This window comes from Lathamus discolor, chromosome 8, assembly GCF_037157495.1.
Source record: "Lathamus discolor isolate bLatDis1 chromosome 8, bLatDis1.hap1, whole genome shotgun sequence".
Lineage (NCBI taxonomy): Eukaryota > Metazoa > Chordata > Aves > Psittaciformes > Psittacidae > Lathamus > Lathamus discolor.
In genome coordinates, this window is record NC_088891.1 from 1,265,042 (window position 1) to 1,288,279 (window position 23,238).

Sequence of the window (23,238 nt, forward strand, 5' to 3'; positions counted from 1 at the left end):
GCGAGCCGTCACCTTTGCTCCCAGGGAGGATGTCTGAGGAGGGCAGCCCCTCAGGGAGCCCATGATGGCCCCGCAGGAGCCGCCACCTGAGGGGCAACCCCTGAGGGGCAGCCCCGGCCGCCCCGTGCCTCTGCCCCGCCGGCGGCGCGCCCCCTGCCGGCTGGGCGGTTCCGCACGGGTAACAGCGACTCCGCCACACCCCCCTCAGGCGGGCTTTAAAAGGAGGAAGTCCCTCCCCTCGCTGTTCCGTCTCGTGATTGGCGGCAGTGCCCGAGCGGGCGGGCGGTGATTGGCTGCGGGGTCCCGGGTGGGCGGGGCGATCGGATAGGGGTGCCGCGGCGAGCGAAGGCCGCCCCGTCCCGGCCGTGGCGGCGGCGGGTGCGCGTCGGGGCCGGTTCGCGCCCGCCCCCCCCGGGCCGCGCCATGAAGAGCCTCAAGTCCCGGCTGAAGAAGCACGAAGCGGTCATCGGGGGCAGCGCGGTGCGTGCCGGCGGGGGAGTCCCACCCCCGGGGGGCTTCTGTGAGGGGGAAGGCGGCCGGGCCCTGTGGGCATGGGGCGGGCGGCTCGGAAGGGCCGCGGTGGCTGAGGGGGGTCCCTGGGGTCCGAATGGAGCGAGCCCTGGGCAGGCGAGGAGCGGGGTCCCGGCGGGTGAGGGAGGGCGGGGAGCCCCGGGTGGGCTCCGCGGCGTGCGGGGGCTGTCCCAGCGCTGGTCTGGGGGAGGCGGGAGGAGAACGCGCCCCTGCCTGGCCCCAGGCTCCTGCTCGGGCTGCCCGGTGGCTCGGGGAGCAGGCAAACCACGTTCCGGCTGCCGTCGGTTCTGCCGTCTGGCCCGGCAGGCATGAGCACCTTCCCCCCATCCCGTAGGAGCCTTGGGGCCGGTGTGAGCTCCGGCTGGCAGCTTGCCCTGAGGCTTGCCCGAGGTACTTGTGCATGGCATTGCCGGGAGCTCGTTCAACATCAGTGATTTCTGTGGCGAAATCGGAGCCATTCCCCCGGCGCACAGGAGGAGGATTGGCTTAGGAAGCTCTCAGAGTGGCTGGTGACTTTACGCACTTGGGATTTGTGAGCATCCAGTCTAAAACTGGGTCTGGGGGACTTGCAGCCCCTGGAAACCAGGTACCGTTGTGACGGTGCAGATGGCTGTGTCTTGTTCTCGATGGCTCCCAAAATTCAGGGCAGTGTTAACCAGCTTTAAAAGGCTTTATTGGTTTTCTTCTTCACTTCATTCATCTCTGCCGATGGCCTCAGATGAGAGAGGTCTTTGTAACCGAAGGAAGCTGTGGAAATAACTTTGTGTGGTAAATCATCTCTAATTGCAACCTCTCAGTAAATCTTTCCCTGGCAGTCTGCTGGGGTAGTTGCACTCCGAAGCTTACTGCTGTCTGCTAACCTTGCCGCTGGCTACATGGAATAGCAGAAAAGGGCAGGTTAATAAGATACACTGACTTTTATCAGTCCTCTTTTAATATATGAGCTATCTTTGAAATCCTCCTGCGCGTTTGTCTTGGATCTGAGGCTATTACTTGAATATAATAGCTCATTTGAAAGATATGCAGCTACTCAGGCTCGTAAACTGCTGACCGAACCCCTCTGACAAGATGACAGCTCCTGTGGAAGCATCACTGTGCCCAGCACTTCCCTGTGCAGGGGAGTGATTCACAAGGCTGTAATGATAATTTGTAGTGTGGAGGCTGGCGCTGGGTTATGTTATTCTTTAGCTGTCCTATACTTTAGAACTGTTTATTAGCTTAAAATAAGCTTATGCTGATTAACTGTGGACAAACAGATCCCTATTTGTGTCTGAATAGGTGTGGGGATCTTTTACTTCATAGGGGAAGGCTCAACAGGCTTTCCTTTCAAAGGAGGTTTGAGCAGTCTTAATACTTGTGAGAGCTGAAGGTATTTTAAAGAAATCTATTTCAGTGAGATCCTTTAAAAGGGGCTTGTTCCCATGAAATGCTTCCTGCCCCTCTTTATTACTTATTTTTGGTTACATGATCACTGGCTCGTCAAACACCAACTTAGAACATACTATATGGGGGGGAAAAAGACTTCTCACCCATGGGTGGGTGTTAATAATGAGGCTGAAGGTGGGGGGGTGTTGTGGGGTGAAGCTGGGTCTGTGTTTGGAATTGCTGGGGAAGGAGGAGAAGTGGGTGGGAATCCTGCCAGCGGGAGCCACAGGGATCCTGCTGGAATCCAGTGTAAAAGAGTTCCCTGTTTGAGAAATTCATCCCTCCCTCCTGTCCCCACCCAGTGCTATTTCCTGGGGGGTGGGGAGAAACTTAATCCCTTCATTGTGCCTCTGAACGTTTTCCTCCAGGTTAAGGTGGTAGCTCTATGTCCTCTGTCTTCCAGTGGGGATCTGCTGGACATGGCTTTGCCTGTCTTGTGGTGGAGGGGAGCCATGAAAAGCAGCAGAAAATCAAAGCGATAGTTACTACCAATTCCACCGCTCTCCAGAATGTTGTGTCTGAAGATGGAATTATCTGGTTTTGCCAACTCCAGCTGGCTGAGGGGGCCTGGAAAATAATCTGTGCAGCCTGTTTGGTGTCTTCAGTGCTCTGAATAGTGAGAGAAGCGTTTGTCATTTGCAGTAGTGTGGGCTGGAAGCTTTAATATCAGATTCTGTGGGGCACAAAGCCTTGAGGTCATGGTCCTCATGTTGGATCACAGATGATGCCTCATGCACCAGTATTTACAAGGTAGATTTTAATTAACCTGGTTCTGTTGGGGTGACCATGGCAGCGTGTGCTGCTGCTGTTTCTGAGAGTCCAGAATGCATGCTGAATACATGCAGAATCCTGCCCTGTGAGGGTGCTGAGGCGCTGGCACAGGGTGCCCAGAGAAGCTGTGGCTGCCCCATCCCTGGCAGTGCTCAAGGCCAGGTTGGAGGCAGGGGCTTGGAGCAAGCTGCTCCAGTGGAAGGGGTCTCCCTGCAGAAGTAGGGGGCTTCTGGCTGGCTTGCTTGAGGATGCTGCTTGCTGTGAGATACAGGATTCCTGGCAGTGCTTTGAGCAGGGCTGAAGCTGTGTCACTGAGCAGGTGGCATCTCTCTGGAGCTGTTTGCATCCTAAGGTAAGACATCAAAGACAGAGCTGCTGCGAGCTCCACGCGTGCTTCCGAGATCAGCAGCACTGCCTGGAGCACCTGCAGGTGATGAGAATGAGCAGTAAAATCATGCAGGAACTTCCATCAGTCCTTTCTCCTTTGGGAAAAGTGATGTTGGGTTCTGTTTTAATTAAGAGAAACTGAACATCGTGTGTAATTAGCGGAAACCATTGTGTAAGAGACAAAGATGGACATCTGAGCACTTGCCCTGGTATGAGGATCTGTGGTTGTTCATGTAATAGCTGAACAAGTTCTGGAGTTAGGTGGCGGATGAACTTGTTTAAGGTTGTGCTGTGTTTCAGTGGTGACTTTTCCTCTGTGTAGGGAGTGAAACTCTGTGGGTTGACCCAATATGCAATTAAACAGCTACTGTCAGCAGCAGAGGGGAGGTACCACCTCCTCATTTGACCTGTTTCACTAAGTAAATGGAAGGATGCTGCTTGGGTCTGAATTGGCCCCTGAATCAGCAATGCTACATCTCTTTATGTACAGCAGAACAACTTCATTAACAATCATTTGTGTGATGTGGAATACACATTACTTCATTACTTCATTCCTTCAGTTAGTGAAAAATAGATGCTTGGTAACCTAGTTTTAACCAAAGATTCAAGATCACTTTTGTGTTGAGCTTCTTAAACAAAAGACAACTTGTGCTGCTGTTTGTAAACGAACAAGATCTCTGCGGTATTTTGTCATTCCTCTGCCCTGGGCAAAGGCAATGGTTTCTGTCAGCCACACGGATCACAGGGCTGTGACCCATCAGCAGGATTTTCCCAGCATCGCTGCTGTTGGCTGGAGCGGAGTTGTTCTTCCCTCCCGTGCCCCTGAGTCTGCTGAGGGCAGCCTCGGGTAACCGGATGATGCCACCTTCAGGCAAGGTGGCCACAATAAGTGCCACTAATATTCAAATGGCAGGTACTAGGCTGGCTCTGGTTACTCTTCAGAGTCTGGTTGGGTTCCAGGAAGCTTTATTAAGGCTCCTGGTAATGTGTGTGTTCCTTGGAAAAACAACTTTGATATTCATTTGCATTTCAAGGGAATTAGGGCTTGTTTGTGTGATGTTTGTGGCTGATGTTGGAGAAACAGGAGGTCAAGCAAGGCAGTTTGTGGCTCAGCAGAAGCCTTGTGCAGCAGCTTGTTTCCAGGTGCACTGTGATTCTCAGGCTCCTCTGACAGGGAGCATTTCTCAAAGCAGTTCACTTTGGAATGTAGCTATTACAACTATTTTCAAGCCGGGAAGTGCAGGAGTGCCTGTGTGCAGGTTCAATATCCTTGCTGGTTTGCAGGCATAGTTCTGCAGATAAGGCTGGCGATCTGGTTTGAGTTCATCCGACCTTTTGCTCAGATATAACTTCTGTAGTACTCTGTCAGTATTTAAATATTGATATTTATCAGCAAGCAAATGCTTATGGTGTTGGAGGGACTGGACTTGTCTCCATACCGTCATTACCGAATGGTGACCAGACAGGATTGAGCCAAGCTGTAATGTGGTATTCCTTTCCCTGGGAATATGTGCTTGAGGCTGCTTCCTGCTCCGGGAATGGAACAGTCATGTTGTGTTTCATCCTCCCTGACACTTTCTGCTCCTTTGTTATCAATAAATGGAAGTAAAATCAATCGGTCCTCACCGGGGAGCCTGTAATTTCAAGCTAATGCCTGGCCTCGCTGCTCGAGGAAGGGCTGTGTGTGATCTGCTGCTTTCAATGCAAAGGCAGCTGGACTCTGACCTGCTGCTGCTTTCTCCCTGCTTAAAGGGGAAATTCACTCCCCAGGCATACTCCAGTGTCAGGGGCAGCGCTGGGCTGCAGCAGGACCTGGGCTCTGGGGCTCCCTCTTGTTTTGCGGTGAAAGCTGTGATGCTCTTGTTGCCGTAAAAGGGTGCAATGTTCTTTAGGGTGTGCAAGTCTGGCCCCAGTTACCTTAAGATGTACTTAATCTGTCTTAAGAGCAGCTGCAAAGCCACTGGTTTGTTTCCAGAGCACAGAACTCGTTCTGATCGGTTCTATTAGTGTCCAAGCTGGTCTGTATCTCAGGGCTGAGAGCTTGAGGTTGTTTTATCAGAAAGGGCACTTGAGTTCTGTGCTGGCTATGAGACACGAGGAGGTTGTTCAAAGCAAATCAGAAAATGCCTTCAGTTGTTTTAGCAGACTTCCCCTCCTTCAGGAGCTGTGTGTGGAGCTCTTTGACACTGCCGCTGCAGTGCATATGCTGTTGGAGTTGGTGCTGGTGTTTCTTCCTCCTAAGGTTGTGGAAAGAGCAACACCGGTTTTGCTGTTCAGTACATGTTGCTCTTTGTAGACAGAAATGTGTTCTTTGACACAGATTTGGAGCCTTAGGACTGTTTGACGTGTCACAGAGAGCTAGAAGAAGATCTGAATACTCTCTTGCTAATCAGTAATTTGCTCTGGAAGGGCTATGCTAACTTGTACTAGGGAGGGTAAGAGCAGGGTGAAGTCAGCAGTGATTGAGGTTATAGAAGGTTACTGTTTGTTTTGCTTCAGTCTGTTCGTTAGGAGTAAATTACCTGGATTAATTACAGGCTACAGTTACATTTAAAGCAGCACAACTGTTGAATGCATTCTTGACAGGAAGCTTTTGAGCAGTGCAGACCCACAGCAGCCTTAGGAAGGCTGATGGTTTTGATTGCTTTGAGCCTTGCCCACTCCGCAGTGTTCAGTGACTTTTCCATGATGGAGAAATTGCAGTAAATGAGGTGGTAACACAGTGCGCTGCCTGTGGGAACCTGTGGGGTGAAACAAGAACCCCGTGCTTGCTGTGTTTTCCCTTATGCGGACTAAATGGTGCATCTTGCTGTGCACTTTTAAACTCCAACACATTTGTGTGTGAATACAGACACATCCTGATAACATATGCTTATAAAATATAAAATGCCGCTCTTTCCCCAACTGAGCTAATGCTTCCTCAGACCTGGAGTGTGCAGTGCTTGTCTAGGCATCTGCTCATAAGCCCAAGTCTGTAAGATAGAGGGATATTGGCTGATGTGTGCCTGTCCCATGGGGGAAGCTCCATGTGGGGAGTACCTGTACAAGAACAGCTTCCTTAGTGTAACTTAGCCTTTCATTCTGTCAGCCTGTGCACGTTTTAACTAAATCAAACCTCAAAAGCAGCTGGCCCAGGGTGTGTCTGTTCTGACCTTGGTTTGAGCACAAATGTACCCTGACCTCTATGGAAAGAGCAGGAAAACTAAACCCTGCTGGTGGAGAGATGTGCTGCGTCTGCCCTTATCCTCCTCACCTTGCTGGGAGACACGGCTGTGTTTGCCAAGTCACTCTGCCTTGCCAGTGAGTGTCTTTCTCTGTAGGAAAACTACATTAGACCTGACCTGGGAAATAACATCTCGGGATAAAGATGGGCCTAAAATGAAGAATTCTGTGTCTCTTCTCTGCCAAGGATGATTCTATCTCATAGTCTTCACAGAGTTCAGAAGCTGTAGCTTTCATAGAATCCCAGGTTGGAGGGACCTCAAGCACCACCTGGTCCAACCTTTCCAGGCGAAGCATGAACCAGACTGGATGTCCCAGCTGTACCCTGTGCAGCTGAACCTTAACAGTGTCCAGTGCTGGGGAGCCACCTCTTCCCTGGGGAGATTCCAGTGGCTGGTTGTTCTCATTGGGAAAACTTTTCCTCTTGTGTCAGTTGGAATCGCTCCAGGAATAACTTGTGCTCATCACCTCTCTTTTCCGCGTGACCCCTTGTAAAAAGCCAGTCTTCTTTGTAGCCATCCTTTAAATGCTGGAACATGGTGATAAGATCTCCCTGACCCTGCTTCTCAGTTTTAGAACTGTTTCCATAAATTATGATGTTAGTGCTGTTGCCTGGAGAGCTTTTAGGACCATTCATTTGTGAGCACTTGCTGTGGGTGGTGATGGCAGCGCATTACCAGAGCTCTTTGCTCCCAGTGATTTATGTGCTTATGTCACCCGCTAATGGCATTAGAGGAGGATGTGTCCCGTTGGGGTTTCGTTAATAGGATTATGTGCTGGGCAGCAGCGCCCAGGAGCTGTGCTCACTTTCACAGGTTCATGTCAGCTTCCAGGCTGAAAGGTTTAAGAACTGCTTTGAATTCCAGCTGGTGTTTCTGAAGTGAGCTGGGTGACTGCTGAACGTTGGCCATGCTCTATTTAAATAAGCTGTTTATGTAATTACTGAGGCAGCTATGTGGGCAAAAGTGTGTGGAGACCCTGAATGAGCAATTCCGGCTCAGGTGGATGCTTCCTGAGCAATACTGTTTCAACAGCAAGTTAACTTGTCACAGTATGTTTCCTTGCAACTGTGTTTCTTGTGTCCCTGGCCCTGTGTTGCATTTTGAAGTCTATGGAGTGTATTCTCAGATGGGAATTGTACCTCGCTGGTTGCGCTCAGACTGATGACTGGAAACATCTCCACTTGGTGGCCTGAGGAGTCTTGTGAGCAGCTTTCTGGCTGCTGGGACTTCACTCGGGAGAATATTTGGGTTAAGAAAACTGCTGCGATTAAAGGGTGTTGGGGATTGCTTTCCAGAGGCCTTCAGGTTGGGGTCCTCATTTGCCTGTCCTGTTTGGGCCCCCGTAACCCCAGTGTTCTCTCCTCTTGTGTCTTGGGATCACTACTAAAGCACTGTCCTTGCTCAGAGTTTTTTTGGGGGACCCCAGGGTGGGTGGTGTCTGTGTAGTAAATTCTGCACACTTCAGGACACTCTGTGCTCCTCTTGTGGTTAAGATGATGCCTGGTAGTTTCAAGCTCAGATTCTCTAAGTATGCTTCTATGTTTATTGGTAAATATATATCCTATAACCATAGTAAACTTCAGAGGTTAACTCCACTACTCTGGTTGTCAGCAGTGTACAAATGCGTATTTTCTGTAGCCTGTCAGAGCTACTTTTGCTGGCAGCACCCCATGGCTTTCGCTGCCAGCCCTGGTGTGTCCTTTCACTGCTGTTGGTAGCACTAGAACATCTTGCTCAGTGAGAGCAATTAGTGGTACCAAGCATGCCCTGAGTGTAAATACCTTTGTTGGCTGTTCCTAGTGCTCTCACTGTTCTCATCTTTAAATACTTAATTGTAATGATGGATGAGGAGCAGACTTGTTTTTGAAGGTTGTAATTTAAAGAGTGTCCTATAAATGTTGAGTCTGAGCTATGCTGTATACTCAATAAACAACTGAGAGTGGTGTTTATCTGCTGCCTGAACTGGTGCTGATGGAGAGTATTGCTGTGCACAGAGTAGGAGGGTGTAGTAATAGTAATGTGATGTGGTGGTCCAAGGATAACTGCAAGATGAGAACTGCAGGTAGATGAAATAGCTTGACTTCTGGTCTGCTGAATACCTGGTAAGATAAGGGGTTTCACGTTCAGAGAACAGAAGTATATAATGGTTCATACAATGTATAGTAATGCTGTACAGTTCTTTACTAAAGAGTGTCGAGGATGCTAAAAGCTGACTTGGACTTGAGCAAAAACTGGATAATAAAGCAATTCATTCAGAAATATGAAGCATGTAGGTAGAATCCCTCCAGCCCAGGAAGTTTAAATCATTTATTGAAAGTGAGGAGAGCACTGGGAGAAGTGTTCTGTGCATGTTCAGTTGATGTTCTCTCTGAGCGTGCTGGTGTGAACGTGTCTCTGCATCGCTCCCGAAGGCGCTGTGGTCCCAGATGGATGCACAGAGTGCGTGCAGACACCCAGAGTATCTGCTTCATACACAGCCCTCAAACTGAGAGCACACCAGGTACAAGCTGATAGGAACAAGTATTGCTTTCGAGCTGAGCAGCATGGTGCAAATGGGGTGCTCCCTTATCTTTGGAGACCTGAAGTTGGGAAGAATTCCCATCAGACTGAGCTTGGGAAAAAGATGCTCCGTGTTAACAGCAAATGGGCAGCGTTGGCCTTAGTTAAGCATGTGGTGTGTCTGGCAATTCAGCACTTTGAGATCTGCTCTGCTGGTGTGTCTGGTGATGGTATAGATACATAAAGGGGCTGCAAGAAAGCTGGAGAAGGGTTTTGGCCAAGGGCCTGTAGGGACAGGCCGAGGGGAATGGCTTGAACCTGCCCGAAGGGAGACTGAGCTGAGCTCTTAGGCAGAAGCTCTTCCCTGTGAGGGTGCTGAGGCGCTGGCACAGGGTGCCCAGAGAAGCTGTGGCTGCCCCATCCCTGGCAGTGCTCAAGGCCAGGTTGGACACGGGGGCTTGGAGCAAGCTGCTCCAGTGGAAGGGGTCCCTGCCCATGGCAGGGGTTGGAGCTGAATCAGCTTTGAGGCTTCTTCCAACCCAAACCAGCCTGGGATTGTGTTCTTCAGACAGAGTGAGTGTGTGCAAATATGAATGAATGATCAGAGAAGATCCATTTATTGGGTCACTTCCAGTCTTGTGTGTGTGATTTCCCTGGCTGTGCACCATGTTTCTTTTCTGCAGACTAAACAGCAGGTTGCTTGTCACACTGACCTGGTCCTCTAAATATTGCACTGGGGAGACCTCAATTTGAATTTCAAACTTGTGAAAGCAGACTCGGCATCCTTCTCCTGTTAATCATTATGCTGTCTCGTGAATGTTTTCACAGCCTCTGCGACTCCTCTCCTAGAACATGTTGGGAGACAGACTGGCAGCAACAGTAAACTGAAACCGGGTTCTATTCGGGTGGGTTTCAGTGCTGGAAAAGGAGAATTTCTTTTAAAGCAAAGGCATGTGTGTTTTCTAATTTAAAATCGGTTACATTTCTGCCGAAATAGGCTCATGCATTCCATCTGCTCTGCGTTGTAACTGTCTGAAGCCTGATCCTGAGTCTGGTCTCGGCTTTGTGGTGCGGTGGAATGGGAAAAAATTACTCCTGCGAGTATTTCTGTCCTCCTGTGTTATTAGTGGTGCTAAGCATGACCTTCCTTAATGTCAGTGGACACTTAATTTGACTAACGTGTTTGTTATTTTAGAGTGAGCGCTTGCATGTCTGCAGATCATAACAACGCTGTAGTAGTTTCCTGCGTGCTTGTCTCGTTAGTTAACATGAAATCTCAATGCGTTACTCAGAGCATGAGCATGCGGGGAATGTATTAATAGCGATTGCTTTCTATCGCTCGGCTATCAAGTACTGCGCTATCAGAAATAGATCTGGGCTGATGAGACTGTCTACGTATTGTTTACAAGATATTTTGGATCTGGGCAACATTTACTTGTGAGTCTGAGTCACTTGAGCAGTCTGTTGCAACGCAGAAACACAGGGAGGCTCTGCCAGGGCTCTCCTGGAGCAGGCAGCTGGACCACGGAGGGCTCCACCAGCCCCTAGCCTGGGTTTCTGCAAGAGTTATGAAGTCTGAAGATGATCCTGAGGATGGGGAAAACTTACGTGGGGATCCAAGTGAAGTGAAGGATGGAGCAAGATGAATTCAGGGCAGAGGAGAGAGCACGTTTCTCAAAGCAGCCTGCTTGAACTCTGCCTTAGTGCTTTGTGAGCTGCCCTGGGTTGTAACTTGATGCGAGATAAACTGATTGCTCCTGGCAGCGGGACGCTGTGGGTTTGATAATGACTTGTTGGTTTTCTTGGGCAGCTAAAGACACAGTAGGTATCCTGGGTTTCACATCAGTGGCAGCAGTTTGCAACTGCAAAAATGCAAAAGCTTGAGTTTTGTAACTGTTTGACAGTTTCTTTTTAATTAATGTGTAATATGTGTCTTTAACAACTTGTCCTGTGAGGACTTCTCCTTAGATGTGAGCTGTTTTGGAGACAGCATTTGATTTAGTATGTCGTAGGAAATGGTACAATTTACTTAAATGTTGCAACCAAAGGGGGCGGGGGGAACCATTAAGATGATGATTTATTTAAATACTGCTCTTGTTCACCTGAAGATTTATGAAATGGGCTCAAGGAATGGCTGGTGAAGGGCTTTGTACAGATCTCTGTGAGTTTTTGCTAGCAGGTGTAAGCTGTAAGTGTGGAATGTGGCGATCTAAACCCAGTAGCAAACACGCAGGATGTGATCCCTTCCCTCCAAGGATGTGGAATGTGCCACATGCTAAAGAATTCCGAGGTGCAGAACTTGGTGCTCGGTATGTGCAGTTCCTAAGGTATTTAACATAAAACCTAAACCTTGCCCAAGAAGGCAGCTCGGCAGAGGAGGCTTTGGTTGAGGCTCCAGGGAATGCTGCTTCCCTGGCACTGTGTGAGAGCAGTAATGTCACGGTGCGATGCTGCATTACACCGAGCGATCTGGCTTGGCTTTTAACCTAATGCATGTTTTCATTGATTGACAGATGGGTTTTGTACTTAGCTGGATAACACTGGTGCTTGTAATTATGTTAGTAGTCTATTTTTACTGCTTCAGGTCACTTTTAGCATGTATTGTACTGAATAAGTGATTGCTATGGCTTCATGATTAGTGTAATCTTTCTTTTTCATGAGGATGGGGCATAGGGATAATGGTGGCTACAGCTCTGTTATATGAATCATTCTAGAGGCTGGTAATGGGTTTTTGGTGCTCCTGTTTTCTGTATATCCCCTTTAGCCTAACAAAGCCTGGCTCTGGTGAAAGGTGAGACCTTTCACGGCTCTGGGCTCTGTCCACTTGGCATTGGCACCGTTTTTTGTGGATCTTCCAGACTTTATTATGTTAAATCCTGGAAGATGTTGGTCTTTTCTGGTAAGAAAGTCATAAGGGAAATACAGGTCTGTCTTGATGGAATGTCACTATTTTTTTAACATGAAAATTATACAGCTTTGAGTGTCTTTTAATCTATTCTTCTTGTTTTCATATGATGACTGTGAAGGCTTTTGAATGGTGGGTTTGGAACTTCAAGGAGGCAGAGGGAGGGTGTTGTGATGAACCCAGCATGAAGGATGCAGGGTTGATGGGCTGCTTTCTCACTGCAAGAAACAGAAGTGTCTTCAGCTACTCTTTGGCTGCTCTATTATGGAAATGATTAGATTTATCAATTTTCATGTTCTTTGTTCAGTGAGGTGTGGAACTTCGTGATCCACAGTGATAAGTAACTTCATGCTCCTTCAGGCTGCCTGTGTCTCACTGTTACCAGTAAATTCTTTTGCTGTGTAGAGTTATATTTGAATATAATCCTTCATGAGCCTTTTTCTTCTGTTAAAAGCGTTGTGAATATCAAGTCATCAGTGTCCAGCTTGGCTGTGAGGTTTCTGTCATGGAACAGAATTTCCTGAAGAGTATAAAGCCATTCAGAAAGGGGGTTTGGCAGTGAGGCAAAGCAGCTCCATGTTTTGGGGTGGGATGCTTGGCCTGGGGCTTGAATCTCTACATTTGAAGTAAACAAGGAGAAAGTGGGGGGTGAGGAATGTCTGAGGCTGGATGTGCAGTGGTCTATTTATAACTGACTCGTGCTTCCTCTGCACTCTACATTGCTTTGGTAATTGCAGGCAATTTAAAGCTATAACCTTTGAGTTTCTTTCTTCAGCTCAATTGATGTTCATCTCTTGAATGGCACACTTCGGTCAATTTTGCCCAGTGGAGCAGTCTGACACAGGAAAAGCTGTGTCCTGTCATGTATTTTTAGCACCTCCATTTGATGTTGACATCTGAAACCTCCTTGGGATGTAATGGAGCTGGTTCAGGTCTACTTTTAAGACTGGCCAAATTGAGTGAGTTGTTATTAAGTACCTTTCTGTGCTGATGCCATGTGTGTACCTATGATGACTCACAGCATTTCAGCATTCAGCTTCATGCTGTGCAGGGTTGGGGTCTCGACTGTATCAGATCTGAGGCATGTGAAGCACAGGAGAGTGAAGGGATGCTCTTCCTGGCAGCATCCTGTGGGTCGGTGGAATGGGAAGCAGCAGCAGACTGCACCCTGTGAGTGAATGGAAGCGTGTGCTGAGGAAAAGCAGGAAGCAGGTTGTGTGAACGGGCAAGGTGAAAACTGGGCTCTGCCTTTTGCCTTTCATTGTTTTTAGTTGGGTGTTGGACATGAAAACCAGTGGGACTTCAGTAAAGCTGGCGGCTCAGCTGTTCTTGATAAATCTGAACAAGTTTAGAGGGCTAAATTTAGTACATATTTCATGTCTTGCTGAATCCATGAAACCAGTCTGCTGTTGATTACACATTTCATAATGTCCTGCTTAAGTATCATACCAAGCTCACCTGTTGAATTCTCTGTGGTACTTTCACTATATAAGGGTTGACAGGGGGAAAACTCTAGCAGCTGTGATTTATCTGCCCACTTCCTCATGAAATCACTGGTAATGAACACTGAAAAGCTGAGACCGAAGATGACTGCTTGGATTGGAAGCTGTTAGCAGTACTATTTTGGGCTCCTTTACTTGCAGTTACTGACTTATCTGTTCCTTTGTGATGTGTCTTGTTTATTAATTTGTAGATTTTGAGGCATGTGCAGATATTTAATATATGGAAGTGAAACATTTGATTGTCTTATTTAGGCTCTTGCAAGTCAAGTAACTGACAATAAGGATGAGCAGGAAACCCTCCTGTTTTCATTCTGTTAATGGAGTTAATTGCCTTGCTGATGTGAGAGCTGTTGATGTGCCTTCCCTGAAGGGGATGAGACGAAGAGGAGACAGCTTGTCAAACCTATAGCTGCTGCAGAGAAAAGGAGGGGGGAGCTCTTAATGTGCAGAGTAGAGAGATTAAACACTGATCACTAGGCATTAGGAAAGATGTTCTCTGACACAGCCAATGAAGGACTGAAGTGCAGGTCTCCTTGGGCACTCTACCCTTCCTTCAGTGGAGCTCCTGAGAGGTAGTAGAGCACCAGGCTATAGGTGATGTTGTGTGGGGCTCCCTCTCTGCATGACTTCTGAAGTCCCTTCTGGCCCCAATGTGGGGTTCTTGAGATACTGCAAGTTGCTCTTCTCTGAACTGTGTACATGTACAAGTGCACATGGTAGTCCTTCTTGTGCTGTGTGAAGTCCTTAGTTCATCACAGCCCTATGCAGCATGTATAGGAGAATGTATTTTTTGGTCAGAGTGGAAGTATCCATGATGAGAGGAGAGAAAGCAAAGATGCAGTGACAGGACAGCTATCCAGGCAGTTTTGTGTGGCACATAGAGGGGCTAGAAGGAGATGGCTGAAGGCAGCCTAATATGAGAAACCATCTGAAATCATTCATCTTGAAATGAGGATAGGGAGCTGTGGTGTGTGGCTTTAGTTTTAGGTCTACTAGACAGAGCAAAGAATGAGGAAAACAGAAGAGTTTTGATCCTCAAGATCTCCTTTAGGACCAAAGCAGCTTAACCAGGCAGTCTTGGAACACTGTACATGGAATGCCTACAACCTGATTGAAATGCTACAGTGACATGGTACATAACTAACTCTAAATATCTTTAACAGATACAAGTCTAATTGCAATCAAAGGTATTTTTTGCTTATTCCCCCAGTTGCATTTGATCCAGCGTTTCACTGATATCCTTTGGTAGATCAATAGTGTACCATAAGCTCACTTGCTTTTCTGTTTTACACAGCTGAACACAGACTGGAACAAATATGATGACAGGTTAATGAAAGCAGCCGAAAGGGGAGATGTGGAAAAGGTTTCATCAATCCTGGCCAAAAAAGGAGTCAGTCCCACCAAATTGGATGTGGAAGGGAGATCTGCGTAAGTAACTTCCAGCGCTCTCATAATGGTGCTGGGAAGCCACTGACGGCCAGTCAATTCCTGAATCTTGCTGCTGCTCTAAAACCTCTTCTTTTAATACATAAATCTGTGTAGTACATCATGTTAGATTAGAATCTCATCCAGATTGGAATACCAGGTAGCCAGAATGTGAAATTCTCATAAACAATCTTCACTTCAACAAGAAGATGAGTATTTAAATACTTGCTCTTGCCAGATTTGAATATTGGGACATGGAAGGCATATTGGTTTTTCTTCTGGGTCTCTGATTTGATGCTTACTTCTCAGGAAAGCTATCTTGTTCCTTAAAGTAGTATCTGCAAGACTCTTGGCTGGATTTGGATGCTGTCCAGAGCTGGGTTTGCACTGTGTAATGATTTCAGTACACAGCTCTGATTTTTCTGGTTAATAGTGCCATTTTTTGTGTATAAACCAGATGGGTTTCAGTAAGGTATTTTCTATTTGCAGATTCCATGTTGTAGCATCAAAGGGAAACCTGGATTGCTTGAACACTATCCTTATTCATGGAGTTGATATCACAGCCACAGATGCTGCAGGTAGGCTTCCTTTTGTGTCCCAGTGCAGCTTGCAACAGTTCTTGACTTGGTTTTCGTTTTAGAGTAGAATTAAGCTGAGCTTTGGGATAGAGTTTTTTCCTCGTTTCTATAGCAATGATAGTGACTTGTTGCTGAGCTTCGAGGAAACTGTCCTGTCCTGTGAGTTACTGAGCTCTGCTGCATTCATGAGCTTTGCGTTTGTGCTGCTCTAGATATATTCTTCTCCAGACTCACTCGTGAGATAAGCATTTCTGCCTCAGAATCACAGTTTATGAACAGTTCTAAATGAATTTGTGTTCTTTTAAGTACTAAGTGCATTTCACTGAGCCTTGTGAAGTGCTGTACACATTGAGGATTGGAGCTAAATGATGTGGTAGGTGTTTGGGCACCCATACTGAGCCCTCCAAAATCCAGAGTGTGGCTGTGCTACATTCCTTCGGGATTTACATGTGTGGTATTGGAGTCTGTGTGAAGGTCTTGGGGAAGAGGTAATTAAAAAGGTGCTAATTTTGCCTTGGATTGTTTAACATGGCTAATGAATATTCTCCTATTTTAAGCTCCAATAGCTGAAATAACCAGTCTGCTCCTTTCATATGACGGATCAGCTTTGTAAATGCTTATGTGGAGTTATTTACAGTACTTTGAGATTAATTTCATTATAGAACTTGACTCCTTGGTTGCAGTTTCTCTAGAGCAGGAGAAGACTGTAAAAACTGAAGTAGATACAGGAGAGATGACGTGGCCCATAGCACTGACAGAACTGAAGAGGGGCACAGGGACTGTTGTAGCTGAAATGATAATGCTTTAGTGAAGTACAAATGAACGTCTTATGAATGATTGTGATGAGGTTAGTAATAGACATCCTGAGAAGCAGCACAGGCATGTTGAACTTGTGTGTGGTGTTTCTAAATGCATGTTAACATAGATCCCGAGTGGATGTTGATTTCTCTTTTTAGGTAGAAATGCACTGCACCTCGCTGCGAAATACGGACACGCTTTATGTTTGCAGAAGCTGTTGCAGGTACTGGAAATACAACTTCTCTGTTTTTAATGAAACAATACTGTGGGGTTACCTTAGGTTTGTGTGATATTTATGTTTATCTTGATTTATTCCTGGTCAGTTTGTGCTCATTTGAATCTTTAGCTTTCAATGTGTTCTTCTCACCTTGTGTTTGTATGATGCGTGTCTCTGCAGCTATAAATGGCACGTTTTCTGCAGAGTGCCAGAACTAGTAGTGATATTGGTGGTGAAGGAGTCATGATGAGTAGTGAGAAATCTTAGCCAGAGATTTTGAAACGTAGAACATCTGCAAGTGTTTGTGAAAAGTCCGTGTGGGATTGTGCATTTTCTTTGCATGGTCTTAATTGACTTCTGCAACTCTTGATCAGTGTATTGAGAGCACTAAGGTGCATGTACCCATGGCTTTTTCTTTCATCTATGTCACTGTATTTGTAAACTACAAACACATTTTCTTCAATTGCTCTTTAATGCTTTAATTCAAACCTCAAAACATTTAATGTTTTGGAAGTGCAGTCTAAATCCTAATGGATAACCGGGGTTGCTTATTTTAACAGTACAACTGTCCAACGGAGAATGTGGATCTTCAAGGAAGAACTGCTCTGCATGATGCAGGTAAAAGGTCCTGCTTTTCTGGTAACTGTAGTGTGAAATCTAGATTGAATGAAGGGATTAATTTTCACATGGGTCAGATTCTTATCTTTTAGTTGCTGTGACTGTAGTAGGAGAAAATGTTTTATGCTGTCATTCTATTTGTCCTCAATAGCAGCCTGTTAATGGTTTTAACAGGTTGTAGATCTGAGTCTCTTCTGGAGCCCCTGAATTGTCTAGTAAACTCTTAAGTATATAGAGCAATGTTAATAGGTTGAGATACCTCTACTCTGCTTTCTCACTGTGCTGTGCAGAGTCTTGAAGGGTCATGTTTGGTTTCTTTAACATGGTTTTGAGATGGTTGTGAGAGAACCAAGTCATAGAGCCTTGTCATGCTTTAAGTTGGTTGCATGAATTTTTGTGAAGCAGGTGTTTGGGGTTTCACAAAGGCTGTTTTCAGCGATGTAACCTGCTCTTTTTTTCTCTTGAAAGCTATGTCGGACTGTTCCTCAAGCATACAACTACTGTGTGATCATGGGGCCTCAGTGAATTCAAAAGATGGAGTAAGTTGTGGCTAATAAATGTTGCATTCTCCTGCACAAATCCTATTGGAGCTCTTGTGCTTTCCCTGTTTTCCCTCCTTCCCTTATTACCTTTGCCTTTCTTCAGGACGGGAGGACACCGCTAGTGCTGGCCACTCAGATGTGTCGTCCCACTGTTTGTCAGCTTCTGCTAGACAGAGGAGCAGACGTTAATGCCAGGGACAAACAGAACAGGTAATGCATGCAAGGGCTTGTCAGAGTGCCCGCTGACATTTAAAGGGTAATAAAAAGCTGTCGCTTGGCTTTCAGGCTACAGAATAAATATGCTAAATTCAGTGGAAAAGAACCCAGGGTTTAGTTCCAAAGTACATATGTCAGTTCAATAATGCAGAGAAGCATGGCTTTATTTCACTGCTTATTCTTGCATCCTAAATACATACAGGCTTGTGCTTGCCAGCAGAGGAAGTGCACTTGGTTGTTTTAAGGGTTTGTCCAAAGCTGCATCTTGCACCCTTTGGGATCAATATGCAGAATGGGTCATGACAAAGGTGGCATTCTGACAAGAAGAACTTGAGTCCCATTGGAGCTCCAAAGGAACCTAAGGACCTTGAAATGTTTAACTTTTTTGTTCATGGAGAGGGACCAGGGGAAGGGTTTTCTATTTGTAGCTGCTGTTTCTGCCAGTTCCTTTCTGGGAGGGTGACTGCCTGGTGGCCAGTGGACACGAGGCTGCTGGGGGCCAAAGCATGGATACTTGCATTGTGTGTTCTGAAGCTGGCGAGTTATTTTTAAGCATTGCCAGGGCTCTCAAGCTGCACTTGGCCCACCCTGAACTTTGTCTAAACTTCTTCTCTTGTTTGTTGAGTCTATTGAGATTTCTATCTAAATAGAGAGGAAGCCGAAGTCATATGAGTTCAAAACACTGGGTAGCTCTCCCACAGGCAGTAGGTTTATGTTGGGTTTCATCAAAATACTGCTATTACAGTGGGTTTGGTTGCTTTTTAACAAATATTTATCCGTTGACAAAATAACTTCTTAAAGATTAGTTTCTTCTCTTGATAGAGGAGAGATTCCTTGACTCAAGCTTCTGTGATTAGACATAAGTGTATGATGGATTCTTTCTGTGATTGCTCTGTTAAAGCACAAGCACCCGAGTCTCTGAACACACTCTTTCTCCCCATCCTCAGGACTGCCTTAATGTTAGGCTGTGAATATGGCTGCAGGGATGCAGTGGAAGTGTTGCTCAAAAATGGTGCGGATGTTAGTTTGACTGATGGCCTTGGTCATGACTGTACTTACTATGCCAGGATTGGGGACAATATTGACATTTTGGCTTTAATAAAAGCTGCCGTTGAGGATTCCAGCAAAGGTACGAGCAACATGGCTACAACAGCTTGCTGTTGTTCTTTCATTTGAATTGTGCATCTTCCCACTGCTATGTCTTCAGGAGCTATGTTTTTGGAGGGCAGCTGTAGTCCTTTGAACACACAGGTGATAAACTGCCTGTCTGGGAGGGGAAAGAAGGCTTTGGGGTTTTGCTTTTTAGTAAAGCTTTTAAGGTAAATGCACACTCTGATGCGTTGAGATATTAACATTGCTTGAACCTGGCATTGCAGTATTGATCATAAGAGTTATTTAGGCTCATCTATAGAAAAATTTTGTACTTGTGAATGTTTCCATGTTGGTTTAATTGGGTTGGTGGTGAATCTCATTATTGAAATGGTCAAAAATAGAATTAGCTGAAGGTGTTGCAGGAGCCTGAAATGCTTATTTTGACTTCCTACTTTGTGGTGCCTTTTTAGGAAGAGATACCATGAAGAAGGGGCAGCCTGAACAAAAGGTAAGGCTGCTTGTACTAAGTGTCTCTAAGGCAGTGTATTCCTGGGGTTGCTGAGAGGGTGATTAAGATTGTGCTGTGATGCAAAACTACTTCAGTGGTTTTTGAGTTTTTAACTTCATCTGTAGCTGGGAAGATTCCTGCTGTAATCAGCTGGGGTGGCTATTTCTGTTTGAGAAATATGTGATGGTGTGCATATTTGGGATTAGAGTTTTGACAAGCATCCCATTTTCTGTCTGGATGAGATCATGAGTGACCTCTTGCTGAGAAGCAATCTGTCCAAATGCAAATGCTGGTAGTACTGCCCCCCCAGTGGGAGCTGGGATGGAGGCAGAGCTCACTGTACCCAGAAATGGATGTCTGCAGAACACAACAGGAATGTAAATTAATACTTTACTGTTGCAATAACAGATTACTAATGTGCCACAGAAGTGGAATCGGCTGCATGCGCAGGAGGAGGTGAATGTCAAGCTGTATCAGAAGGAACATAACGCTCAGGTAAGTGAGAAGGATTTCTCTGACTTACATATTCCCATGTGCATAATGAAGCAGACACACTAAAGACAAGATGTGCTGTAAAGAGAGCATTAGTGATTCCATTAAAGGTCATATATATTGCTGTTTATTTAAAACTTAATTGCACAACTGTGTAATGTGACAATTGTGCAGATAAACTGTTAACTTCAGGAAAAACATACTTGTTTGTGTAATAAATAGCTGCAAGTCTCTTCATGTCTCAACTTTTCCTGACTCTTAACCTTCTGTCTACTTCCACCTGTAATGTAATCAGAATCGTAAACCAGAAAGGCTTATTTTTTAACATTCTCAATGCATCTCACCAAAATAACCTGTTATAATGGTTCTACCAACAGTATTGATTTTCTCATCTCATTACTGTGTCATTACAGTTCTCAGAAAGGTAAACAACGTTTTAAGCTCTGGGGAACAAACCACTGAGAAATAGAGGCCTGCATTCTGAAATGCTTTGTAATTAAAGGATAAAGATCTCTAAAGGCAACTTCTCTGCTTTGAGCTAAAGTAGTTGCCCCAGTTAAGGTGGCACTTATCAGGCAAGAGTTAAAGAGGCTTTGTTGTTTGCATGTGAGCACTGGACTGACTGATGCCACACACCTGCCACTTTCACATGCTGGGTTGGTTACCTGTTACTAGGGTGGTTCTTGGGGTTGTTTGGAACAATTAGCACACCAGAGGGTTGCTGGGCTTCATGCTGGTTGAGGCTTTTTCATCACGCCTTTGGCTGCAGCAGCTGGGTTTCAGGAACTGTTTTAACATCAGCTATTTCTACTTGTTAACAGACAGCAGATAAGCAGCCTCTTGAGTGCTGTCAGCATCGAATGTAATCTTGCTCTGCTCATGCTTTCAAAGCCTGTATGTACCCTTGCAAGAGAATGATTTATCTGGAGCTGAAAAGCTTGAAGACTGGAGCTTGTGCATATGTAAACCTTCAGAATGAACCAGACCTGGAGTAAAGCCCCAGCAGCATTAGGGGGCTCACTAGGCAAAGCTTGATGTCTCTAGTGGCTGTTCAATCTGTTGATTCAGATTCTTTAGGTTTTCCCAGGGTGTGTAGTGTGGTTGTGTGGTGCTTTCTTTTAATTTTATATTTTTACTTCTAAGGAATTGGAGTTAGAAAATCAAGATTTGAAAGATCGAATGAGAGAAGCGCAAGAGGAACAAAGGATGCTGCTGGATAGAATCAGTGGGCTACAACTGCAGCTGAGTGAGGTAAGCCTAGTGTTGGAATGGAGGGCTGTAATAGCTACCCAGTGCTGACGGGAGGCTGCTAGAAGTAGAAAGGAAAGCATGTGTGATTAGGATGTCGTCTTCACTGCTTTCCTGTGAATCATTTCTATGTGTCACTGTCGTTTTCTTCTGCTGCAAAAGCCTTTGGTCTTGTAAAAATAATCAGAATCTGAGGATTCAGAATCTGACCTGTTACAATGTCATTCAGTGGTGCTCGTAAATGTGAGCAATAACATTTATGGCTGTACTTTGCAGTGTAATGTGAACTGTGAGGAGTTCTGGCCAGTTGTAATGGAGAGTAAACTTCACCTCCGCAACTAAATGTAGGTGGTGTGTTACACTCTATCATAGCTGTTGTTTTTGCAGCTATGATAAAGTGCATTTTGCAGCTCTTACTTTAAGTGGAAACAGAGGAAAATCTTTATTTGGTAAAAAAAACAGAAACAAAGGGTTTCAATAGGGGATTTCTCCCCCACATTTGAAACCCTGATTTTAAAAAAAAGTTCCCTCCTCGTAAAGGCACAAATTTGACAGTAGAATTAAGGAAGAAAATAAAACCAAGGGTGTTTTTCCTCTTTCTGGAGGCTCACACTTGTTTCCCTCATTGTATTTTTGTAGAGGTATGCTTTAAGAGGGTGCAGCTTCCCCTCAATGTAGCACACGGATAGAATATTTCTTACTGGAATCGTTGTCTTATCTGAACTGTTCTTCTTAGCATTGCCTCAAAGTTAACTCCTTTACACTCACCTCCCAAAATCAATAAACTTCTAGTGACAAACTGTTCTCTTCTGCCTCAGTAGTGTATGATTTAGATATCTGAAGATAGTCCAGTTGCCTTGTATGCATGTCAAGAGACATTGCTCTGTCAAAGACTCTGAACTTCTGTTTGTCCTCTCTTCCAGAGGTTAGATGGTAAAGCAAAGGGGAGCAGTCAGAAATGTGTAGCATTAAAACTGAGGTAGAGTTGTCAGCTGCTGAACTGTGTATGAACCCCTTATACCTCAGTGCTGAAATAATTTGTGAGGGGATTTTCTTTGTTATTTTTGCAGGAGCAAATGTTTGCAGATGATCTTGAGAATGAGGTATGATATCACCTGCAAGCAATAGTCACTTCCCTACTTCCTGTTCTAGTGCATTTAACTGATATATAAAACTACAGAGAAAAGCAAAGCTACCTGTAAATGCTAAATGAAATATCCACTGGTATGTGCTCAGCTTATACAGCTGCGCAGCACTTCTGTTACTACACATAAATTATGTAATCCCTATGGCACCTTTAAAGCAGACTTAATATTATAAATGTCTTTAGTGACTTTCAGTAATGCAAGGTTAATAAATGTAAGTTAAACAGTAGCAAATAATGGTGCTTATTCCTTTGGCTCATTGTTCAAGACTCCTCTTGTGGAGGAGCAGTGGAAGAACTTCAGAATCAAACATTTAAGAAGCCTTTTCAGTGCTGGTCTTGGTTGAAGTTCTCCCTAAACCTTATAAAAGTTGCTTAGCTGCTTGAGCTCTTATCAATCTGTCCTTGTGGCTTTGGCTACTTGGTATTCTTTCTCTTTCAGAAGGATGAGCTGAAGAAAATCCTAACCACCAAGGAAAAACAGCAGGAGGAAAGCTTAAGGACTATTGAAGCTCTCAAAGCTAAACTCAAGTATTATGAAGTATGTGAATTGATTTGAAATGTAATACAGCAATTGGTATTTACTGTAGTAAATACTTAACAATTTAAGCCTTTCAACAGTTGCTTATCTCCTTATAAAAGCTTTCCCTGCCTTTTAATCCCTAGTTTAACAAGAGTAAAACTTTGAAATGAGTTGTCAGCTTTAATTTTGTGTTTGCCTTTGCTTTTAGGTTGATTTTGTGGGATCTGGAAGTAACTTTGCCAATAGTAAGTATTTAATTATCAAATCTTGCCATGCACGATGAAGAGTTAGAATATGGATAAAGGGTGTGTTTTTCCTCTTCTCTCTTCCTTTTGTTGGTCTTAACTATAGCCAAGCACATGGTGTGTGTCCACACTTGAGACTTCAGAATCCAGTCAGCTTCAGCTGGATAGGCGCATGAGGCACTATCGATCAGTCTTGCTTATGAGTGACTGGTCTTGTGGAATGTGCATTGTAACTGCTGCATCTTCTGATAACATGAAAAACAAGCTGAGCAGGATCTGTGCTCCCAACTGAGCTCCTCTGTCTGTCCTTCATGTCTTAAACAACACTCATGTCTAGCTTAGGACAAG

General features: G+C 45.3%; 1 protein-coding gene across 1 annotated transcript in view; it reads left to right on the plus strand.

Annotated features, from left to right (window-relative positions):
* The first annotated feature begins 346 nt into the window (after window positions 1-346).
* The window catches only part of UACA (uveal autoantigen with coiled-coil domains and ankyrin repeats), a 31,520-nt gene continuing 8,628 nt past the window's right edge, over window positions 347-23,238 (plus strand). The window contains exons 1-14 of the mRNA XM_065688356.1: window positions 347-480; window positions 14,539-14,672; window positions 15,159-15,247; window positions 16,204-16,268; window positions 16,823-16,880; window positions 17,349-17,419; window positions 17,526-17,632; window positions 18,586-18,767; window positions 19,201-19,238; window positions 19,647-19,733; window positions 20,874-20,981; window positions 22,049-22,081; window positions 22,565-22,663; window positions 22,854-22,890. Of these exons, the coding sequence (XP_065544428.1) occupies window positions 424-480; window positions 14,539-14,672; window positions 15,159-15,247; window positions 16,204-16,268; window positions 16,823-16,880; window positions 17,349-17,419; window positions 17,526-17,632; window positions 18,586-18,767; window positions 19,201-19,238; window positions 19,647-19,733; window positions 20,874-20,981; window positions 22,049-22,081; window positions 22,565-22,663; window positions 22,854-22,890 (1,165 nt within the window). The 5' untranslated portion in view covers window positions 347-423. The remainder of the gene's footprint in view (window positions 481-14,538; window positions 14,673-15,158; window positions 15,248-16,203; window positions 16,269-16,822; window positions 16,881-17,348; window positions 17,420-17,525; window positions 17,633-18,585; window positions 18,768-19,200; window positions 19,239-19,646; window positions 19,734-20,873; window positions 20,982-22,048; window positions 22,082-22,564; window positions 22,664-22,853; window positions 22,891-23,238) is intronic.